The 24,827-nt window shown below is 36.4% G+C and overlaps 1 protein-coding gene across 15 annotated transcripts in view; it reads left to right on the plus strand.

The window, feature by feature from the left end:
- Window positions 1-22,807, plus strand: part of MIOS (meiosis regulator for oocyte development) — a 45,947-nt gene extending 23,140 nt beyond the window's left edge. For all 15 annotated transcript variants that reach the window (XM_070615706.1, XM_070615720.1, XM_070615719.1 and 12 more), the window contains 4 exons: window positions 10,152-10,304; window positions 11,542-11,746; window positions 19,704-19,833; window positions 20,632-22,807. In XM_070615706.1, the coding sequence (XP_070471807.1) occupies window positions 10,152-10,304; window positions 11,542-11,746; window positions 19,704-19,833; window positions 20,632-20,728 (585 nt within the window). In that variant the 3' untranslated portion in view covers window positions 20,729-22,807. The remainder of the gene's footprint in view (window positions 1-10,151; window positions 10,305-11,541; window positions 11,747-19,703; window positions 19,834-20,631) is intronic.
- The last annotated feature ends 2,020 nt before the right edge of the window (window positions 22,808-24,827 follow it).

Consider the following 24,827-nt stretch of genomic DNA (forward strand, 5'->3'; position numbering starts at 1 on the left):
TTTTATTGAGGGTTTTTATCATAATTGGTGTTGGATCTTGTCAAATGCTTTCTCTGCAACTATTGAGATGATCATGTGGTTTTTGTTTCTCATTTTGTTAATGTAGTGTATCACGTTGATTGATTTGCGGATGTTGAACCATCCCTGTGTCCCTGGTATAAATCCCACTTGATCATGGTGTATAATCTTTTTGATGTATTCCTGTATTCGGTTTGCCAGAATTTTGTTGAGGATTTTTGCATCTATGTTCATCAGTGATATCGGCCTGTAGTTCTCCTTCTTTGTGTTGTCCTTGTCAGGTTTGGGGATCAGAGTGATGTTGGCTTCATAGAATGTGTTAGGGAGTACTCCATCTTCCTCAATTTTCTGGAATAGTTTGAGAAGGATAGGTATTAAATCTTCTTTGAATGTTTTGTAGAATTCTCCAGAGAAGCCATCTGGTCCTGGACTCTTACTTTTGGGGAGCTTTTTGATTACTGTTTCTATTTCTTTACTTGTGATTGGCCTATTCAGATTCTCCATTTCTTCCTGGTTCAGTTTGGGGAGGTTGTAAGAGTCCAGGAATTTGTCCATTTCTTCTAGGTTGTTCAGTTTGTTGGCATACAGTTTTTCATAGTATTCTCTTATGATCCCTTGTATTTCTTTAGTATCTGTTGTGATTTCTCCTCTCTCATTCCTAATTTTATTTATTTGAGATTTCTCTCTTCTTTTCTTGGTGAGTCTGGCTAAGGGTTTGTCGATTTTGTTAATTTTTTCGAAGAACCAACTCTTTGTTTCATTGATCCTTTCTACTGTCTTTTTAGTTTCAATATCGTTTATTTCTGCTCTTATTTTTATTATTTCCCTCCTTATAATGACTCTGGGCTTTGTTTGTTCTTCTTTTTCTAATTCTGTTAGGTGTCATTTGAGGTTGCTTATGTGAGCTTTTTCTTGTTTTGTGAGGTGAGCCTGTACTGCGATGAATTTCCCTCTTAGGACTGCTTTTGCTGCATCCCCAATGATTTGGTATGACATGTTCTCATTTTCATTTGTCTCCAGATAATATTTGATTTCTTCTTTAATTTCTTCAATAATCCATTGTTTGTTCAGTAGCGTGTTGTTTAGTCTCCACATTTTTGCACCTTTCTCTGCTTTATTCTTGTAGTTGATTTCTAGTTTCATAGCATTGTGATCAGAAAAGATGCTTGATATTATTTCAACTCTCTTATATTTATTGATGCTTGCTTTGTTTCCCAAAATATGGTCTATTCTTGAGAATGTTCCATGCGCACTTGAGAAGAATGTGTAGCCTGCTGTTTTTGGATGAAGTGTTCTATATATATCTATTAAGTCCATCTGGTCTAATTTTTCATTTAATTCTATAATTTCCTTGTTGATTTTCTGTCTGGATGTTCTATCCATTGGTGTTAATGGGGTGTTGAGGTCCCCTACTATTACAGTATTGTTGTTGATGTCTTCTTTTAGTTCTGTTAAGAGTTGCTTTACAAATTTTGGTGCTCCTGTGTTGGGTGCATATATATTTATAAGTGTTATGTCTTCTTGGTGGAGAGTCCCTTTTATCATTATATACTGTTCCTCTTTGTCTTTCTTTACCTGTTTTACTTTGAAGTCTACTTTGTCTGATATTAGTATAGCGACACCTGCTTTCTTTTGTTCATTATTAGCTTGGAATATTGTCTTCCATCCCTTCACTCTGAGTCTGTGTTTGTCTTCGGGGCTGAGGTGTGTTTCCTGGAGGCAGCATATTGTTGGGTCTTGTTCTTTGATCCATCCTGCCACTCTGTGTCTTTTGATTGGAGAGTTCAATCCATTTACATTTAGAGTGATTATTGAAATGTGGGGGCCTACCGCTGCCATTTTATGTCTTGTTTTCCAGTTCTCTTCAATTTCCTTTGTTTCTGATCCCATGGTTTAGTCTGTTCTGATGAAGAGCTGCTACTCTCTGTTGTTGTCCTTCTACTTATCTCCTTTGCTCTTGGTTTTGTAGTCCCTTTCCTTTTTTTGATTTTTCAGGAATGAGGGTTTTCCTGAGCATTTCTTGAAGAGGAGGTTTGGTGGCAATGAACTCCCTTAATTTTTGTTTATCTGGGAAAGTTTTTATTGCTCCATCATATATGAAGGATATTTTCGCTCGGTAGAGAATTCTTGGCTGCAGGTTTTTGTCCTTCAGATTTTTGAATATATCATTCCACTCTCTTCTAGCCTGTAAAGTTTCTGCTGAGAAATCTGCTGATAGCCTGATGGGGGTTCCTCTGTAGGTTAATTTCTTCTGCCTGGCTGCCCTTAGTATTCTCTCCTTGTTGTTGACTTTTGCTAGCTTCACTACTATATGTCTTGGGGTTGGTCTACTTGCATTGATAAAGTTTGGAGATCTTTTGGCTTCTGTCACATGAAGTTCCATCTCCCTCCCCAGGTTTGGGAAGTTCTCAGCCATTATTTCTTTGAATAGGCTTTCTGCTCCCTTCTCCCTCTCTTCTCCCTCTGGTATACCTATAATCCTTAGGTTGCGTCTGCTAATTGAGTCAGATAATTCTCGGAGAGTTTCTTCATTTCTTTTTAGTCTTAGCTATCTCTCCTCCTCTGCCTGCAGCATTTCTATATTCCTATCTTCCAAATTGCTAATTCTTTCCTCCATATTATCAGCCCTACTGTTCAGTGCGTCTAGATTTTTCTTAATCTCCTCTATTGTGTTCTTCATTTCCAGTATTTCTGTTTGGTTCTTCTTTATAGTAAATCGAACTCTTTTGTGACATAGCTCCTGAACTCGTTGAGTTGTCTATCTGAATTCTCTTTTAACTCATTGAGTTTTTTAATGATGGCTGTTTTGAAGTCATCATCATTTAGGTTGTATATTTCATTGTCTTTGGGATTATTTTCTGTGTGTTTGTCGTTTTCCTTCTGTTCTGGAGATTTAATATATTTTTTCATATTGCTTGATGGTGTAGATTTGTGCCTCCACATAGAGATAGAGTTTAGTTACTGCTTCCCCTTGTTTCTACTGGTGTGGTGGGGGGACAGCTGTTTATACTGCTCCAACCAGGAACCCTATCAGCTGTTGCTAACTGTGCCTGGGCCCCTCCACGCAGTCACAGTGATCCTGTGGGTTCCCTCTTCAGCTGTGGAGCCTGTCACAGGGGGGCTTCAGACTGCTGCTGCCTACTGTTGCAGACCACCTAGACGTGCTCCCTCCTTATGTTCTGCAGCGGTTTTATGGGCTTTCCCAGCGGCCAGGGGAAGGATCACTTATATTTGCAGCTCTGTCACTGTCAGCACCCACAAAATCTCGCTTGTCCACTATGGGTCACAGCAGAGCTATGGGCATTTTCTACAGTCTGTGGTTAGCTCCCCTGGCTATGCTACTTTTGTCCCAGGGTCTTCCAGCCTTGTGGTTGCCAGATGGGTGCTCTCTACTAGTGCTGTGCAGAGGCTATCGCTGAGGCTTCTGTGAGACTAGAGTTTCCCCCCTGGGCCACAGAGCCATGTCGCTGGAACTCCACCCAGCCCCAGTCCTCTCCCCTAGGATCTCGGGGAGCCCATTGCCCTGACTGGGTGATAGCCAGATACCTTGAGTTCAGTGGCAGCTGGTCGGCTGCTGCCCTGCCTGGGATTCTCCTCTTTGGGACCCTCCCGGTGTTATGGATGCTGGGTGGGGCCTCTCTGGTAATGGCAGGCAAAGACCCTGCCTGCTGCCCGGACGGGACTTCAGAGTTTCTCCCCCAGGCAGCGTAGCCAGCCGCTGGAGCTCCACCCAGCCCCGGACCTCTCCCAGGAGATCTCTGGTAGTCCAGAGCCTCTCCTGGGCAAAAGCCCGGTCAGTGGAGCCGGTCACGGCAGCTGGCGGGCCAGCGTGCCATTTGCGAGAACCCCCAGGTGTTGTGGAGGCTGGGCGGGGCCTCTCCTATAATGGCAGGCAAAGACCCTGCCTGCCGCCGGGACGGAACTTCAGAGTTTCTCCCCTAGGCCGCGTTGCCAGCCGCTGGAGCTCCACCCAGCCCCGGACCTCTCCCAGGAGATCTTCAGTAGTCCCGATCCCCTCCCTGGCGAAAGCCTGGTCAGAGGAGCCAGCGGCGGCAGCTGGCGGGCTGGCGTGCCACTTGGGATTCTCTCCGGGGGCCCCCAGGCGTTGTGGATGCTGGGAAGGACCTCTCGCTAATGGCGGGTAGGGGTTTTCCCCATGGCCTCCGGTGCGTAACTCTGGAGCTTCCCTCTGGGCTCAGGTGTAATTGCAGGGGGCTTAGGTAGGGCTCTGTTCACCTGTTTCCACCGTCGCTCCTCTGGTGTGCGCTCCCTCCTGCCCTTGGCGTGTGGCGATGTTCTGGTGGCATCCGCTGGAAGAAAGCCGCCCGCGGGCTCTAGGCTGTTCGGGGGTCGGGGTTGGAGAGTTTTCACCTATTTCCACCTCCTCCTGGAGGGAAGTCCCTCCGCCTTCTGATGTACAGCAGTGTGGGTCTCTCTGACGTCCTGAGATGCTATATAGATATCCTTTGTCAAGCGATGAATGTCCAGTTAGTTGTAGATTCGAAGGGGGAGAGACAAAGAAGTCTGCTCACGCTGCCATCTTGGATCCTCTCAATCTATTTTTAATTTTTTGAGAAATCTCCATACTGTTTTCCATAGTGGCTGCACCAGTTTGCATTCCCACCAGCAGTGTGAGGGCTCCTTTTTCTCCACAACCTCTCCAACATTTGTTACTATTAGTTTTAGATATTTTTGTCATTCTAATGGGTGTAAGGTGATATCTTAGTGTAGTTTTGATTTGCATTTCCCTGATGATCAGCGATGATGAACATCTTTTCATGTGCCTATTGGCTATCCGTGTATCTTCTTTGGAGAAATGTCTGTTCATGTCTCCAGCCCATTTTTTGATCGGGTTGTTTGATTTTTTGTTGTTGAATTGTGAGAGTTCTTTATATATTTTGGATATTAAGCCTTTGTCAGATATATGACTTGCAAATATTTTTTCCCATTTGTGGGTTGTTTTTTTGTTTCAATCCTGTTTTCATTTGCCTTGAAGAAGCTATTTAGTCTGATGAAGTCCCATTTGTTTATTCTTTCTGTTGTTTCCCTTCTCTGAGAAGACATGGTGTCCAAAAAGATCCTTTTAATACTAATGTCAAAGAGTGTACTGCCTACGTTTTCTTCTAGAAGCCTTATGGTTTCAGGTCTCACCTTTAGGTCTTTGATCCATTTTGAGTTTATTTTGGTGAATGGTGAAAAAGAATGGTCAATTTTCATTCTTTTACATATGGCTTTCCAGTTTTCCCAGCACCATTTGTTGAAAAGACTTTCTTTTCTCCGTTGTATGCCCTCAGCTCCTTTGTCGAAGATAAGCTGTCCATAGATGTGTGGTTTTATTTCTGGGCTTTCAATTCTGTTCCATTGATCTGTGCACCTGTTTCTGTACCAGTACCATGCTGTTTTGATTACTGTAGCTTTGTAGTATGTTTTGAAGTCAGGGATTGTGATGCTTCCCGTTTTGTTCTTTTTTCTCAGGATTGCTTTAGCAATTCGGGGTCTTTTGTTGCCCCATATGAATTTTAGGATTCTTTGTTCTAATTCTGTAAAGAATGTCCTTGGGATTCTGATTGGGATAGCGTTGAATCTGTAGATTGCTTTAGGTAGAACGGACATTTTAACTATGTTTATTCTTCCAATCCATGTGCATGGAATGTCTTTACATCTCCTTATGTCATGATCCAATTCTCTCAGAAAGGCCTTGTAATTTTCATTGTATACGTCCTTCACTTCCTTAGTTAAATTTGTCCTGAGGTATTTTATTCTTTGTGTTGCGATTGTGAATGGTATTGTGTTCTTGAGTTCTTTTTCTGTTAGCTCATTATTAGAATATAGAAATGCTACTGATTTATGCAAATTGATTTTATACCCTGCAACTTTAACTTTGCTGTACTTGTTGATTACTTCTCAGAGTTTTCCAATGGATTCTTTGGGGTTTTCTATATATAAGATCATGTTGTCTGCAAACAGTGAGAGTTTCACTTCTTCCCTCCCTATTTGGATTCCTTTTATTCCTTTTTCTTGCCTAATTGCTCTGGCCAGGACCTCCAGTACTATGTTAAATAAGAGTGGTGATAGAGGGCATCCTTGTCTCGTTCCTGTTTCCAGGGGGATGGCGCTCAGTTTTTGCCCATTGAGTATGATGTTGGCTATGGGTTTGTCATATATGGCCTTTATTGTGTTGAGGTAGTTCCCTTCTATGCCCATTTTGTTCAGAGTTTTTATCATAAATGGCTGTTGGATCTTGTCAAATGCTTCCTCTGCATCTGTTGAGATGATCATGTGGTTTTATTCCTCAGTTTGTTGATGTGGTGTATGGATCTTGCTTTTAAAAAAAACCATTCTGATAATCAGCTGCCTTTTAATTGGAATGTTTCCTCCATTTATATATATGTATATATGATCAAGATTAAGTCTACCCCCTTGCTCTTTGTTTTCCTTTTTGTTTTTCCTTCTTCTTTTTGTTCCTCTTTTCCTTTCCTGCCTTCTTTTGGGCTAATTGGATATTCCACTGTTTCGTTTTATTTCATCTGTTGGCTTTTTAGCTATATCCCTTTTGATTATCTTTTTTTTTAAGTAGTTGCTCTAGGTCTGATGATATGCATCGTTAACTCATCAGTCCACATTTTACCTTCTTATACTTCACATTTCACACCTGACACATCATGCTTCGTACTTCACTTTCCCTTTCTTACCTTGTATCTGACATGTTCTGCTTTTTGCTTCATAATTCACGTTTCACAAGTGTTACGACAGTGTAGTTCCATTTCCACATGCTCCTCCTTTGTCCTATTGTCGTATATTTTACCCCTACATATGTTATACACTCCAGCTTACAGTGTTAGTATTTGTGCTTTGAACAGTCAGTTGTCTTTTATGTAAATTATGTGAAGCATGAAAACATGGGCGTTTGTATTTATGTATTTATTTACCATTGCTCATACTGTTTATTCCTTGCAATAGACCCAGATTTCATTTGGTATCATTTCCCTTTGATTTTTTTCTTTACATTTCTTGTAGTGCAGATTTACTAGTGACGATTTCTGTCCGCTTAATTTTAACTGAAAATGTCTACTTTGCCCTTGTTTTCCTTTCAGCGCTTTAAAAGATGTGATTTCATAGTCTGACCTCCATTGTTTCTGATGAGAAGTCAGCTATTATTATTCTTATTTCCCTTATGTAATGTTTCATTTTCCTTGGGCTGCTTTCAAAATTTCTTTTTGATTTTCAGCAGTTTAACTTTGATGCCTAGTTGTGGGTTTTTTTAAATCCTGATTGTGGTTCACTGAGCTTCTTCGATCTGTAAGTCAGTGTTTTTCGTCAGATTTGGAACGTTTTTAGGCATTATTTCTTTAAATTTTTTTTCTGCCTCAATCCCATTCTCTTCTTTTAGGACTCAATACACATATGTTAAACCATTTGATACTGTCCCACAGGTGTCTGAGGCTCTGTTCATTTTCCTTCCATCTTTCCTTAATCTGTTCTTTAAATTGGATAAATTCTATTGATTTGTTCATCAATGCTTCTGTAACCTTCTCTCTGATGTTAAGTTTTCCAGGGTATTGTTTTCTTTTTGAGGAAGATTAGCCCTGAGCTAACATCTGCTGCCAATCCTCCTCTTTTTGCTGAGGAAGACTGGCCCTGAGCTAACATCCGTGCCCATCTTCCTCTACTTTATATGTGGGATGCCTACCACAGCATGGCTTGCCAAGCAGTGCCATATCCGCACCCGGGATCCAAACCGGTGAACCCCAGGCCACTGAAGTGGAACGTGCGAACTTAGCCGCTGCACCACCGGGCCAGCCCCCAGGGTATTCTTAATTCAGTTATTGTACTTTTTGGTTCTAGAATCTCAGTTTTTGTATAGTTTACATTTTTTCAGCTCAGATTCCTATCTGTTCACTATGTAAAAAACTAGTTTCCTTTAAATCTTTGAATATATGTCTAATAGCTGCATTGAAGTCTTTGCTAACTCAAACATATAGGTTATTTTAGGTTTAGTGTCTTTTGACTGCCTTTTTCCTTGACTTCACACCACGTTTACCATTTCTTTATGTCTACTGATTTTTCATTGAATACTGGATGTTGTGTATAGTCCATTGTAGAGACCTGGGTTCTTTTACCGTTTTCTGAAGATTGTTGGTTAATGCTTTTGGGAATTCAGTTACTTGCTACTCACTTTGGTCTTGATACTGTTACTGTGGATCTGTCGAAAGCCTGAAGCATTTCCCAAGCCCTTCTAATTTGGTCAGACTTAATCTCTGAACTGTTTCCTCTGCAGATTTTGTTGCACATTGATTTTAGATTTTCTCAGGGCAGATCTAGAAAAGACTTACCAAATATGAATTGACCAAATTCTTCCTTAGTTTATCCTTACTACCCTAGACGGGAAAGAGTGGGCTATGAGGATTTCTTATTTTTCTGTGAATTTTCTTTTTAAACCAGAGATTGTATTTTGCTTTAGTACTTAGTTCTGGCAGGTTAGTCATAATTAGGACTGGCGTAGATGTTTACTTTTTTAAGAAATGAAATTCTCAACTAAAAGTTTTTCAGGAGGCCAACCCCATGGCCGAGTGGTTAAGTTCACATGCTCCGCTCCAGCAGCCTGGGGTGTCACCAGTTTGGATCCTGGGCGCGGACATGGCACTGCTCATCAGGCCCTGTTGAGGTGGCGTCCCACATGCCACAACTAGAAGGACCCACAACTAAAATATACAACTATGTACTGGGGAGATTCGGGGAGAAAAAGCAAAAATAAAAAGGAAAAGATTGGCAACAGTTGTTAGCTCAGGTGCCAGTCTTTAAAGTTTTTCACATGTTCTTTTAGCTAAATTTAACTCTGGTAATTGAAATTAATACCTAATTAATAGGTGAAAGATAGGCTCCTCCCATTCTGATGGAATGTCTAAAGATAGATTGTCTTTATTAGCTGTTAACAGGTTTCTTCCCTTTTCCCATAAGTAACATGCATACTAAGTTCTCTCTAGCATTTCACTTTCTCTCTGGCCCCAAAATAGAACTGGGAAAACTGGGCTTCAAATTGATGCCCATGGCATCATTGGAGGTAAAGACTTTCTCTGCTTTCTTCATCATGTGAAGTTAAGGAAGATATCCTGGATGGAGCTAAAAGCAGTCTATGAAAGCCCAAAGTAGGCATAGGTGAAATATGGAATGTCCTGGCTGCCGGGGGAAATACAGCAAGAAATGGAAGTTCTTAATGAGAAGAAATCTAAAGTAAATTTAAGGAAAAGAAATTGTTCCTTTTCACTATGGCCTAGGGGCAAAAGAACTAAGAACACTTTTGGTTTGGTTTTGTTAATTTTTAAGGTGATAAATGTATGTTTTAATTGACGGCAGGAGGAAGAATAGAGAAGTTTAACTTTCAGATAAATAGGTATACCAAAACAGTATCTCAATTCACAGTACATTGCTAGATATGAAGGACCAGGTTCAGTATTATTTTAAATGTGATTGAGCAGTATTTGGATTAGATAGTAAACAGATTTTGTGAACCCAGAGGTTTTAATTTTGGGGACAAAGAGTGTTCACATCACTTTTTACTGTATTCAGCCAGGAGGTGAATTATTTGCTTCTGGGGTCTTTAAACTTAAATAAAAGAGAATTACACTTCTCTGGCTAGGTATAATGATATATACAGTACTTATTTATGTCATTAGTAGAGGCCCACTTAAAGTAAAATAATAGAACTTCCATCAATTATTTTATCTATATCCTCATTAGGAGCCAGCTTTTGGGAAAAAAGAGGCCTGTTTCCATGTGACTCATAGTCAAGTGTTCCCTAGAATCCTCTGGCTTAGCCAGGAAATGTTATTTTTATTTTTATTTATTTTTTTTTTTGGAGGAAGATTAGCCCTGAGCTAACATCTGCCAACCCTCCTCTTTTTGCTGAGGAAGACTGGCCCTGAGCTAACATCTGTGCCCATCTTCCTCTACTTTATATGTGGGACACCTACCACAGCGTGGCTTGTCAAGCCGTGCCATATCCACACCCAGGATCCGAAATGGTGAACCCTGGGCCGCTGAAGTGGGAACATGTGAACTTAACCACTGCGCCACTGGGCCGGCCCCAACCAGGAAATTTTTAAACAACTGAAATAATTCATGTTTCTTTTTAGGGTTCTCCTTTAGATGTTCTTAAAGATGAAAGAGTTCAGTACTGGATTGAGAATTATAGAAATTTATTAGATGCCTGGAGATTTTGGCACAAACGAGCTGAATTTGATATCCACAGGAGTAAATTGGATCCCAGTTCCAAGCCTTTAGCACAGGTAAGTACGTTGTTTGGGAGAGAATCAAATTGTAACATGTTCCCAATAGTCCAGCCAAAATAGAAGTGTTTACAGCATGTTACATAGGAAAAATTTGGAGTTCAATTTAATAAATCATTAGCTCATTCTTTTCCTTATATTGAGTTCCCATTGAAGTCTTTATCTATTCCAGACTGTACTTTGTCCTTGATCTTCCTGTTTTTTTGGTCCTGCCACTTCCTAATAATCATCTCAGTGACTTGAGCTTTAGTCTGAGAGAGAGCAAACTACAGGCCTAGAGGATCTTAGGTAAACCTAAACCAATCCTAGGACTGTCTGAGGTTTTCTAGGGTATTCCAAACCCTTTCAGAATCTAAACTGCTATATGATCTTATAAATTCTTCTTATATATATAAGTTTTTCGGTACTATTTATATGTAATAAGGTAGGATTTGTGTTTTTCTCTAACAGTATATATCTATGTCTAATTACACATGGAATTTTTTAAATTTTAGCATTAGTTTAAGAAACAGATCAATTATCTCATAAAGCACATGACGCAAGAACACCATATCTAAGACATTAAATATCAGGTATATCCTCAATGCGAGCACTGGATGGTGCTATTTCCTTATTTTAGAAAGTTGAGAAATAAGTGCTTACATTATATTATACAACCCAACTATTAGTAAAATAACATTCCATGATAAAATTTGTTACTAATCTATATGATAAGCATTTAAGAGCCTAGGAGTTTGATGTAAAAGCAAAATGAACAGTTCTATTGCTATTCTTCTAAAGTTTTAATTAATTACCACTACCAGATTCTTAACTCCTTTTTATCTTAGGAAATGAGTGTTTTCTTTAGAAGAAAATTTTGTTCAGGAGATTATATCATTGAACTTTGGAATCATAGAAGTCATAGAGGGATATTTGGTAATGTCCCAGTGTGAACTGTAAAGTCCTTCTTATTTGTAAAATGTTGGGATCTAATGTTTCCAAGTTTTTTCACGGACATCAGTGGTATTAGGAAGAATATAACTAAACAAAGGTAACAGAAGTACTCAAGTAACGTAACTGCTAAGTGCAAATCTTAATTGAGAGCTAGTCAAACTTAGCAGATAACAAATTATTTTATAATATAAAATAAAGTTTAAAAAATTATTCAAAAGTAATTTTTTAGGATCAAACTTTGAATTTTTAAATTTTATTTATAAATGTTACATTCTCTTTATTCCTCCTTTCATTTATTTTGTAGGTGTTTGTGAGTTGCAATTTCTGTGGCAAGTCTATCTCCTATAGCTGCTCCACTGTCCCTCATCAGGGGAGAGGTTTCAGTCAGTATGGTGTCAGTGGCTCGCCAACAAAATCGAAAGTCACAAGTTGCCCTGGCTGTCGAAAACCCCTTCCTCGATGTGCACTTTGCCTCATTAATATGGGAACGCCTGTCTCTAGCTGTCCTGGTATGACATAATTCTACAGTATACTTTTCTGAGTTGGAATTATTCTTCCATAATTGATTTAATGTTGTAAATAAAAGACATACTAGATTGAGTTTATATTATTTCTCAGAGTGAGCCACTTTGCTGGCTTGAAGATTTTTATGTTCCCTATAATTTATAAAATCTCTTCATTGAAAGTAAAATCTATATCCCTGATATCTCAGGTCATCTCACAAATGCTGGCCAATTTAAAGTTTGTGAGAAGCGCTTGAATATTAAGTAATCTTATACCATTTTCTTAGCACTTTTTCTGAGAAGACTTCCCTCACATTTTATGTTTGAAAGTCGTTGTGCCCTCGTCTATTAACCAATACCTTGTTTGCATAAAGAGCTTTTGATAGTCTCAAAGCACTTTCACATGTTTTCTTATTTAATCTTCAAAAACATCCTGTGAAATACATAGAGAAATTATTAACCTATAAGTCAGATCCCCTTCCTTCTAGGTTTTGGTGCTGCTGCTTCTATATTTGTTAGTTACCTACTAAATATATATATTTATATACATATACATAAATATGTATATTTTTGTATATATATATAAATGTGTACATGTAAGTATGCATTTTTAATGGTTAGACGTATGTGTATAAACAAGTATTTTTTAATGGTTAGAAATATTAGGATTATTATTTACTGTTTATAGTAAACATATAGAAAAAATTTTGAGAACAGTAGGTAGTTGAATATAATATACCCAACGGCTAGAAAAATTCCAGCTATTTATATAACTTGAAAATGATGCTAAATTTTAATTAAAAATATTTGACTATTTTGCATACTAGTGTAATTGAACAATGAATAAAGAACTGGATATAGTGTCAGAATGCCTGTTTTAGTTCTAGCTTTGTGATTTTCAGTTGGTGACCCTGAGAGGTATTTTAGCCCTCTTTCATATAAAGTGTTGGAGTGGGAAATCCTTTCTAGTTGTGAAATTTTGCAGTTCTCTTCTGCAGCTGGTTCATGTAAATAGTCTATCTTATTGTTAGATTGACATCTCTGAAAGAGATTTGCTGGTATCGTTGGCTGAGTATTTTTCAGTTTTGATACCTTTTTTTTTTGACAGGCAATATGTAATGTTTTCAAATGCACATGTTAATTTTGATTTAGATTTTAATCAAGGATTTTCATTTTATAAGTTGTATGTTGATCACTTGTTTTTATAGCCCTGATACTAAAAAATAGAAAATAACAATTGTGAGTAAAAATCTACAAATGAAAGAACAAGGAGGCAAAATATAGCGTAAATAAATTTTGTGTGAACTGAGATACACAGAAATAAATTTAATACACCTTTTAGACCATAAGCTTTGGGAAACTTTAATGGCCTGAATGCTGTTCATTTTTGCTAAATATTAGCTTTCCAACCTTTTCTATTTTTGAAATAGATAAGAAAAGATAAAAACAATTTTCTAGAATTTGAAGAAAATTAAATCATAAAACTTTTCAAGCTCTCTACTGTGGAGGCTTAATTTTTTAAAATTATTTTATCGAGGTTATATTGGCTTATAACATTGATAATTTCAGGTGTACATTATTATATATCAGTTTATGTATAGAGTGCATTGTGCTCACCACCAATAGTCTAGTTTTTATCTCTCACCATAGGTATGTGCCCGTTTACCCCTTTTGCCCACTCCCCAACCCCTTTCCCTTCTGGTAACCACTAATCTGTTCTCTTTATCCATATGTTTATTTATCTTCCACATATGAGTGAAATCATGCGGTGTTTGTCTTTCTGAGTCTGGCTTAGTTTGCTTAACGTAATACCACAAGATCCATCCATGTTGTTGCAAATGGGACAATTTTGTCTTTTTTATGGCTGAGTAGTATTCCATTGTGTATATATACCACACCTTCTTTATCCACTCATCAGTCAGTGGGCACTTGAGTTCCTTCCATGTCTTGGCTATTGTGAATAATGCCACAGTGAACATAGAGATGCATAAGTCTCTTTGAATTGTTGATTTCAAGTTCTTTGGAGAAATACCCATTAGTGGCATAGCTGGATCATATGGTATTTCTATTTTTAATGTTTTGAGGAATCTTCATACTGTTTTCCATAGTGGCTGTACCAGTTTTCATTCCCACCAGCAGTGTATGAGGATTCCCTTTTCTCCACATCCTCTCAATATTTGTTATTTTTTTGTCTTGGTAATTCTAGCCATTCTAACAAGTATAAGGCGATAACTCATTGTAGTTTTGATTTGTATTTCTCTAATAGTTAGTGATCTTGAACATCTTTTCATGTGCCTATTGGCCATCTGTGTATCTTCTTCGGAAAAATGTGTGTTCATATCCTCTGCCCATTTTTTGATCGAGTTATTTGGTTTTTTTGTTGTTGAGTTGTATGGGTTCTTTATATATTTTGAAAACTTACCCCTTGTCAAATATGTGATTTGCAAATATTTTCTCCCAGTTTGTGGGTTGTCTTTTGATTTTGTTTTTGGTTTCCTTTGCCTTGCAGAAGGTTTTTAGTCTGATTAGTCCCCTTTGTTTATTTTTTCTTTTGTTTCCCTTGCCCGAGTATACATGGTATTTGAAAAGATGCTGGTGAGATCAATGTCAAAGAGGGTACTGCCTGTATTTTCTTCTAGGAATTTTATGGCTTCAGGTCTTACACTCAAGTCTTTAATCCATTTTGAGTTAATTTTTGTGTATGGCGAAAGATAATGGTCTACTTTCATTCTTTTGCATGTGGCTGTCAAGTTTTCCCAATACCATTTTTTGAAGACACTTTCCTTTCTTCATTGTATTTTCTTGGCTCCTTTGTCAAAGATTAGCTATCCATAGATATGTGGTTTTATTTCTGGGCTTTCAGTTCTGTTCCATTGATCTGTGTGCCTGTTTTTCTGCAAGTACCATGCTGTTTTGATTACTATAGCTTTATAGCATAGTTTGAAGTTAGGGATTGTGATGCCTCCAGCTTTGTTCTTTTTTCTCAGGATTGCTTTGGCTATTTGGGGTCTTTTGTTGTTTCATATAAATTTTAGGATTCTTTGCTCTATTCTATGAAGAATGTCATTGGTATTCTGGTTGAGACTGTATTGAATCTGTAGATTGCTTCAGGTAATATGGACATTTTAACTGTGTTCTTCCAATCTATGAGCACGGCATATCTCTCCATTTCTTTATGTCTTCTTCAATTTCTTTCAATAATGTCTTCTTGTTTTCATTGTATAGGTCTTTCACCTCCTTGGTTAAGTTTATTCCTAGGTATTTTATTCTTTCTGTTGTGATAATAAATGGGCTTGTGTTCTTTACTTCTCTTTCTGGTAGTTTATTGTTAGTAGATAGAAAGGCAACTGAGTTTTGTAAGTTGATTATGTACCCTGCAAGTTTGCTGTAGTTGGTTATTATTTCTAATAGTTTTCTGGTGGATTTGTTAGAGTTTTCTATACAAAGAATCGTGTCATCTGCAAATAGAGTTTTACTTCTTCCTTTCCAATTTGGATACCTTTTATTTCTTTTTCTTGCCTAATTGCTCTGGCAAAAACCTCCAGTACTGTGTAGGAGTGGTGAGTGTAGGCACCCTTGTCTTGTTCCTGTTCTCAGAGGGATGGCTTTCAGTTTTTCACCATTGTGTGCTGTTGGCCATGGGTTTCTCACCTATGGCTTTTATTTTCTGGTGAGCTACTTTCCTTCTATACCCATTTTATTGAGAGTTTTTCTCATAAATGGGTGTTGGATCTTGTCAGATGCTTTCTCTGCACCTATTGAGATGATTATGGGATTTTTATTCCTCATTTTGTTAATGTGGTGTATCACCTTGATTGATTTGCAGATGTTGAACCATCCCTGTGTCCCTGCTGTAAATTCCACTTGATTGTGGTGTATGATCCTTTTAATGTATTTCTGTATTCTGTTTGCCAGAATTTTGTTGAGGATTTTTGCATCTATGTTCATCAGCCATATTGGCCTATAATTTTCCCTCTTTGTATTGTCCTTCTCTCATTTTGATATCAGGAGTTAGGAAGCATTCCATCTTCTTCAATTTTTTGGAATAGTTTGAGAAGGATAGGCATAAAATCTTTGAATGTTTGGTAGAATTCTCCAGAGATGTGACCTGGTCCTGAAATTTGTTTTTTATGAAGTTATTGATTACTATTTTAATCTCCTTACTTGTGCTTGGTCTATTGGTCAGATTCTCTATTTCTTCTTAATTCAGTTTTGGGAGGTTGGATGAGTCTAAGAATTTATCCCTTTCTTCTAGGTTATCTAATTTGTGGGCATATAGTTTTTCATAGTTTTCTCTTATACTCCTTTGTATTTCTATGCCATCTGTTGTAATTCCTTCTCTTTCATTTCTAATTTTAGTTATGTGAACCTTCTCTCTTTTTTCCTTAGGTGAGTTTGGCTAAGGGTTTGTCAATTTTGTTAATCTCAAAGAAGCAGCTCTTAGTTTCATTGATCCTTTCTATTGTTTTTTTAGTTTCTGTTTCATTTATTTCTACTGTACTTTTTATTATTTCCCTCCTGCTGACTTTGGGCTTTGTTTGTTCTTTTTCTAGTTCTGTTAAGTGTAGTTTAACATTACTTATCTGAGATTTTCTTGTTTGTTGAGGTAGGCCTGTTTTGCTATAAATTTCCCTATTAGTATCACTTTTCTACATCCCATAAGATTTGGTATGTTGTGTTTTCATTTTCATTTGTCTCTAGGTATTTTTTTATTTCTCCTTTGATTTCTTCCTCAATCCAATCGTGGTTCAGTAACATATTGTTTAGTCTCCACCTATTTGTGACTTTTCCAGCTTTTTCTTAGTAGTTGATTTCAAGTTTCATAGCATTGTGGTTGGAAAAGATACTTGATATGATTTCAGTCATCTTAAATTTATTGAGGCTTCCCTTGTTTCCTAACATATGGTCTACCTTTGAGAATGTTCCATGTGCACTCGAGAAGAATGTGTGTTCTGCTGTTTTGGGATGGAATGTTCTATATAAATATATTAAATCTATCTTGTCTAGTGTTTCATTTAAGACTGTTTCCTTGTTGACTTTATGTCTGGATGATCTATCTATTGAAGTAAGTGAAGTGTTGAGGTCCCCTCCTATTACTGTGTTGCTGTCAATTTCTACCTTTAGGTCTGTTAATAGTGCTTTATATACTTTGGTGCTCCTGTGTTAGGTGCATATGTATTCATAAGAGTTATTTTCTTTTGGTGGACTATCCCTTTTATTGTTATATACTGCCCCTCTTTGTCTCTCATTGTCTTTTGTATCTCGAAGTCTGCTTTGTCTGATGTAAGTATGGCAACACCTACTTTCTTTTGTTTGCCATTAGCATGGCGTATCGTCTTCCATCTCTTCGCTCTGAACCTGTGTTTGTCTTTAGAGCTGAGATGTGTTTCCTGGAGGCAGCATATTGTTGGGTCTTGTTTTTTAATCCATCCAACCATTGTGTGTCTTTTGATTGGAGAATTCAGTCCATTTACATTTAGAATGATTTTTGATGTATGAAGGCTTAATGCTACCATTTTATTGTTCATTTTCTGGGTGTTCTGTATTTCCATTGTTTCTTTTCCCTCGTATTGCTGATTGCCATTTCAGTTTTGTGGTTTTCTGTGCTGGTGTTCTCTTCATTTATGATTTGTGGCTCTGCTCTAATTATTTTTGTTTAGTGGTTACCATGAGATTTATATAAAAAAATCTCATACATGAGATAGTCCATTTTTTCATAGCCTTCTATCTCCATTAGCCTAAGCAAGTTCTATCCCTATCCTCTCCCCCTTCTGAGTTATTGTTGTCACAAATTCTTTTTTGTGTTGTGAGCTTATGACTAAATTGAAGTGTTTATAGGTATTTTTCATGCTTTCCTCCCTTTACCATTATGTTATAATTGTTTGCTAACCTTTTCTGATAGAGAGCTGCAGTTTTCTGGTTTTGCCTACTATCTCCTTTCTCAAAGTTTTGTAAACCTTTGCCTTTTTGTTTCAGGTAGGAGAGCTTCCTTTATCATTTCCTGTAAGGCAAGTGTAGTGACAATGAACTCCCTCAGCTTTTCTTCATCTGGGAAGGCTTTTATTTCTCCGTCATATCTGAAGGGTAGTTTTGCTGGCTAGAGTATTCTTGGCTGAAAGTTTTTGCCTTTCAGTATTTTGAATATATTATTCCATTCTCTGCTAGCCCATAAGATTTCTGGTGAGAAATCCACTGAAAGACTAATAAGGGTTCCTTTGTAGGATATTTTCTTCTGCCTTGCTGCTATTAATATTTTTCTTTGTCATTGACTTTTGCCAGTTTTAATATATGCCTTAAAGAAGGTGTTTTTGCATTGATATAATTAGGAGTTCTGTTGGCTTCATGTTGTAAGTCTGGTTCCTTTCCCAGGTTTGGGAATTTCTCAGCTATTATTTCTTTGATCAAGCTCTCTGTTCCTTACTCCTTCTCTTCTCCCTCCAGAAATATCTTTTATCATTGTATTGCTTTTGCTAACTGAGTTGAATATTTCTTGAAGAATTTCTTCATTTTTTTAAAAATCATAGTTCTCTCTCCTTCTGCACTTGAAGCATTTCTAGGTTTCTATCTTCTAGGTGACTTATTCTCTCCTCCATAAGGTCAGCTCTATTTTTTATGGTTTCTAGATTATTTTTTATCTCATTAATTATGTTCTTCATATCCAGAATTTTGGTATGGTTTTTTTTAAGGGCTTTAGTCTCTCTGGTGAAGTATTCCTTCTGCTCATTAATTTTATTCCTGAGTTCATTGAACTATCTTTCTGAGTTTTCTCGTAATTCATTGAGTTTCTTTATGACAACTATTTTGAATTCTCTGTCATTTAGATTGATAGTTTAAAATGAGCATTTTTTGAGCACTAAAAGTTAGGTAAATGTGTATGTGAAGATATATATGTATAGACGTGCATGTGTGATAACATTTTTCTTCAGTTTTTTTGTGAACTATAACACAGATAGGAATGCATATATCATGTTCTGTGATAAACATCAATGAGTTCCCTACCATTCTTAAGATAACATTGTCTATACCAGTGCCCTTGCCTTTGATCATTTCTCCATGCTGAGTGCCACCTCTTTCAGTCTCTTGCTTGTCTATATAATTTTATCACATTAGTTTTGTATGTGTTTTAAATTCTATATAAATCAATCATACAGAATACATCCTTTACTTGCCTTTTTTGCTCAACATTGAAGTTTGGCTTATTTTTGTAGTTTCAGTTCTGCTGATGAATGTAGCTGTAGTTTATTTTTCATTGTTGAATATTTCATTCATTACTATAACAGTTCTCCCACTCTACTATTGGTGGACACTTTGGTTATTTCCAGATTTTTACTATTATAAGCAGTGCTGCTATGAACATTCCTGTATGTGTCTCCTTTTAGAACGTGTAAAAATTTCTCTAGTGTATTTACCTAGAGCTAGAATTGCTAAATCATACTGTTTGCTAATGTTTTACTTAAGATTTTTATGTCTATTCAGGAGGGAGATTGGCCTGTAATCTTCCTTTCTCATATTATCTTTGTGTGGTTTGTTAGCAGAATTACACCAGTGTCATGAGTGCATTGGGGAATTTCCCTTTTTTCTTCCCTAGTCTTTGGAAGAGTTTGTATAGATGGAAATTACTTGCTCCTTCAATGTTTGGTAGAACTCCTCTGTAAACTGGGCTTGGTATTTTCTTTGTGGGAGGATTTTAAACTACTGATTGTTTTTCTAAAGTTGTTAATTCAGATTCCTTCTTAGTAAGTGCAATAATTTATATTTTTCTATTTTTATTGGCGATTAAAAGTGTTAAATAAACTCCTTTTATATGGTATTGTTTTAATCGAAACTGGATCCTAGCATTAAAATTGCTATTTCAATATGATATGTGATCTGTATTTGGACATAGTTTTAGAAAGACCATTTAAGAAACTGTGAATAAAATATTGTGATATTGTTAACGAAGACAATTTTTTTCAACCCATAGGAGGATCCAAATCAGATGAAAAAGTAGACTTGAGCAAGGACAAAAAATTAGCTCAGTTTAACAACTGGTTTACGTGGTGTCACAATTGCAGGCACGGTGGGCATGCTGGACATATGCTTAGTTGGTTCAGGTAATCAGCACATTCCTTCTTTAACAGGCTTGGAGTTAGAGGAGATAAAACAGCCTTTTAAATAGTTCGGGTTTATACAGCCAAAGGATGAATTTCTTTTTTACTGTCACTTGAGTTAACAAAAGTGGTGTCAACATTTCTGTCGTTAGATATCCTATGTAATCTTAAACTATAAAATTAATTTATAAGAAATAGTTTAAATATTATGTATGGGTTAAATGATAGCATTCTTTAACTGTATTTTATTTATTTGAGGAAAGCATATGTTTGTTTTTTACAGCTGACTGAATGTCCTATCATGTATAATATATGATTGAATTAAATGATAGAGTACATATCAAACTGTTACATCAGCTATCTTCTAAGTAAGCTACTTAGGTAGTAAGTGAACACCTCATGCAATGGAGACTCTCAAGACATATTTAACTTTTACTTTGAAGAGTGCCAGTGGCCCTGTCCTCATTACTATAATTTTACACCCAGTTTGTCACATTGGCTTTAATTTAAAATCTGAGCACATCCCTGTCACCTTTGTAACTGTAAATGAGATATCACATTATATATTTAGAACATAAAGCTATTCATTCATTTTTTTCAGTAACTTTCTCTCCAATTCAGCTTTGCAATCATTTCTAATTTAATGCTCTTAGTACTTTTTATCTTTGGGTTTTAATTCCTGTATTTTTCCAAATGCCATTTTGAAAAATTGCATTATAGGTATTGATAAGTATATAGATAAATAAATGTATGTATATGTATAATCTAGATGTTTAACTGTTACTTGACCTATTTTTTTAGGGACCATGCAGAGTGCCCTGTTTCTGCATGCACGTGTAAATGTATGCAGTTGGATACAACAGGGAATCTGGTACCTGCAGAGACTGTCCAGCCATAAAATGTTGTCACCGAAAGAGAAACCTTCAAGTGTGGAGCTTTCTAATAGATGTCCTTCATAGCTCGAAAACATACCTCAGAACAAGTCACTCATGACTTTCCTGTAGTGGGAAAATAAATCATTCTATAAAATCAGCAATTTGATGTTTGAGTGATTTCAGTGTGCTTCAACAGAGACAAATGCTGCTGAAATGAACATCAGAGTGTGGACATGAATTCTGTTCAGTAGGTTGAAAAAGTTCATTTTGTAAGAACTAGAGGGTTTTGTTGAAATTATGAACACTGTGCAAGCAGAGTTTCTGGAATAATCAAGAACAAACTTTTAACCTGTGTCTTCCAGGCTGAAATTGGATATCTTTCAGTAAAATCTGTACACTTGAAAATAGAATAAAATGACCAATTCAGTGATTCAGATGACAGTTTAAGCTCACTCATGCTTAGATTCCTTTCAGATGAAATTGTAGATTTTTACTTTTAGAATTGGATAGCCCATACCCCACACTGGAAAATAACTTTTATCAAGGTATGGTTAATATATATTTCTTAAGAAGTCTTTCTCTCGTACACTTTCATTTTAAGATAAGAAATCTTTTGGCACAGACCATTATTGTCTTCCTAAGAAAAGCCAAAATTGAGAATGTATCTTACACTTTTTCTCTCCTGAAGCAAAAAATATGTACCATTTCAGGGAAACATGCTATAAAATTTTCAGTTCCAGTCTTTTGCTTTCCAATGTCCTGATTTGTCTTCAAAGATTTCTCTCCCTGTGAATTCATCATCTTATGCTCATCATCTCAGAGCATTTTACTGAACACAAAGTCTATGCAAGATTATATGTGATCACCATTCAGCATAATCTGTGTCAGTATGTCTTGCTGTCAAATTCTGTCCTGTTTTGGAATACCTTTTTTTTTCCTAAGGTAAACTGGGAGATGCTGGGGAAAAAAGGGTCACTTTGGAGACAATTTTACTTTAAATGTCAGTTTCTAAAAGTAAGTATACTCAGGCCAATTTAGTGACTTCATTTTAAAATTTTATTTTTTCCTTTTTCACACCTGGATAGTTGGAAGAGAAATACCAAGGATTTGTAGCATGCTTCTCTATCATCTGACATATTCAGAGGACTGACCTGAATTTCATAGTTGAAGTTGTATTCATAGATAAAATAAAAAGAAGCCTAAAACAATTGTTTTATAGATTTTGGAGAAAGAAATATCTTAAACTAAAGAATTTTAGGAGCTTTCATGTTAGCACTTTTACCTGATGAAATTAAGGTCTATTAGATTAGTTTGAGGTGTGACCTAAATATTGAACAAAAGTAAGTTAAGTTTCTTTTTACTTTGAGATCTGATACAGAAGACCCTTTTTTAGGAAAACATTGCATATCTACTGTATTACATATTGGCTCTAAACCCTCATCTAGGTGACAGTCTGCTTTTGAAATGAAAGAATTGAGAATGGTTAGTAATTTTTTACAAAGATTTTATTAAGGGGACTTTTTCCAGTCTTCTTTTAAGTAAATCTTCCTGATTTCATTTTACTAAAACATTACCTTTACCTTGAAGTGTTCCTTTCAAATTTACTATGTCCTAAATATGAAAAGTCAGCTTTAAGTAATGTCAGACTATCATATACATTTTCATTTCTCCAGAGCTAAAGTAAGATAAAATTACTGAATTTATATTTAGAATAGGGTTATATCTAAAATATTTATGATTTTTGGAAATATAATAAGACAAAATATAATAAGACAAACATAAAGTCTATTATTTAAATAATCTTGTTTGTAATCATATAGGGTGAAATTTTTAAGATTATTTGTTTATGCCTATGTGTCAATCTCCTAATATTTTCTGTGAAGCCCAAATATTCATATATGATGTCTGTTATGTTTGTTTTACATTTCACTATATGTGGACCGTGAAAATAGATTGAAATTATTTTTCTGTTTTTGTTACTAGGTCGCTGATGTTTGGGTTTCTAAACTCAAGATATTTTACCTAAACACATTCAATAGAAGTGTTTAATAAAAGTGTTTTTATTACTTTTCAAAAGTTGAATAAATCTGAGTTGAAGTCAACATGTCTAATCTAGAGATTATCTATTACTCATCTACAAATAATCCAATAAAGTAGTATTTGTACTTACTTTGATGGAAAATTTGATACTTAATCTTAGAAGTAACATTTTTTAAGGCTCTATTTTTCAGTTTAATATGCTTTCCAGAATCGTTATTATTATTTAAAATGGTGTATTTAAAAAGTAGCTTTCTGTTGTTAATGCTACACATGGTAAGTACTGTATTAAAGTTAGAATCAATATAGTTATGCATTTAATTGCATGGCTGGATTTAATTTCAGTCACTCATTTGACTGCAAATATTAAAAGTATGGGCTTTGAAATTTAAATTATAATCCTAGCTCCAGTATCTGGGCCAAGTGACTTGACCTTTCCTCCTATGTTAAAGGTACAGAAATACATGCCTCATAGGGTGACTGGGGGTGTTAGGTGATGAAAGAAACATGAAGTGCCATTTCATTGTCACAGAGTAAGTGTCCTATAAAGGTATTGATTAACAGGCACTATAACCCTAATCTTTACTAGTTACTCATGAGTTAGTACTTTGAAATTGAATATGGTATGATTTAAACGAAAGATCTACATTTGTCTCAGGAGTGAAAATTTCCCCAAGAACTTGTTTTCCCAAATCTGGATAAATTATGGCATTTCTTTTGATGTAGGACTTAGCTACTTTTGTTTATCCTATATTTAGATTATTACTTTTTGCTGTATGAAGGAACCCTCCAAATGACCACCTTGGAGTTTAATGTGATATAGGAGTGAACCCAGGGATGAAAGTTTGGTGAATCTGGACAGTTAACCAGTAATTCTTGAAAACTTGAGGTTTTCATATCTGTAGTCAACTCTTAAATCCTGGTCTTCATTGGAGAAAGCATCCAGCATTATCTCGGTGGAAGCCTTCCTTCTCTGCCTTTCTATTAGAGTTGATGTTCATTTAAGTTAAAATGTTGGGGCAGTAGTGGTAATAAAAAAGGAAGTACACTGTGAGATTTGTTCCCCCTTGGGACAGCCATAATTAAAACAAGTGGGCACTAATTAGTTGTACGTGTCTAACATCTGCTTGGATACGTCAGAGGAGAGACGACGTGTTAGGTGTTAATTCACCGTCCTCATATGAAGTGCTTGTGACCCACGTGGCTGTGGGGCTACTTCTGTGACATCATTGGCCTGTTTTCCCTCTTGCCCCCAAATCTTGTAGGTTACTTTGCTGATTATAAAAAGCAGCACTTTACAAAAATATTAATTTTTCCAGAGTATCGAGACAGAAGGAAAACTTCTCAAATGTCTTTAAAAGCTAAAGTAACCCAGATATCAAATTAACGTAGATTGCCAGAACAAAGAACTAATTTCACTTAGGAATGTATGTGATAAATTCATAAGTAAAATGAATATCAAATCCCACAGTATACTAATCAGAATAAGAGTTACTGTTGGTGCTTATTATGTGCCAAGTATCGTGCACATTATCCCATTTAGTCCTCAGAGTAGCCCTATGAGGCGAGTGTACTATTACAGTTCCCACTCTATACATGAGGCAGTTAAGGTGTAGGGATGTTAGGTTATTTGTCCTGGGTTACACAGCTCGTAAATAGCAGAGCCGAGATTTAGACTCCAGTAGTCTGACGTCCCAATCTGCGCTTTTAATTACTCTCTTATACTTCTATGTACTACTTTATGGGCTGTGTATAAAAGCATAATCCACTATTGACAAAGAAGGGTTTATTATATTTCGTATTAATACGTCAAAAGAGAAAAACCATGTCAGTAGCTTTTTGGATGTAAAAGGCATTTGATAAAATTCAAAAATTGATTCCTAATTTGTTTTTAGGATTTAGTTTTTAGAAGACAAAGGAGATGTTTTTCCTCTGTTTTTTCCTCCTGTCTATCTCAAACAGCTGGCATCATGCCTAGTGGAGAAATACTAGAATCCTTCCCATTATAGATGGAATAAGACAAGGATCCTGTTATTACCACTGATTCTGCACATAACAATGCAGAAGAGGAAAGTGGAAGGAGGC

The sequence above is a fragment of the Equus przewalskii genome, chromosome 4 (assembly GCF_037783145.1).
Source record: "Equus przewalskii isolate Varuska chromosome 4, EquPr2, whole genome shotgun sequence".
Taxonomy (NCBI): domain Eukaryota; kingdom Metazoa; phylum Chordata; class Mammalia; order Perissodactyla; family Equidae; genus Equus; species Equus przewalskii.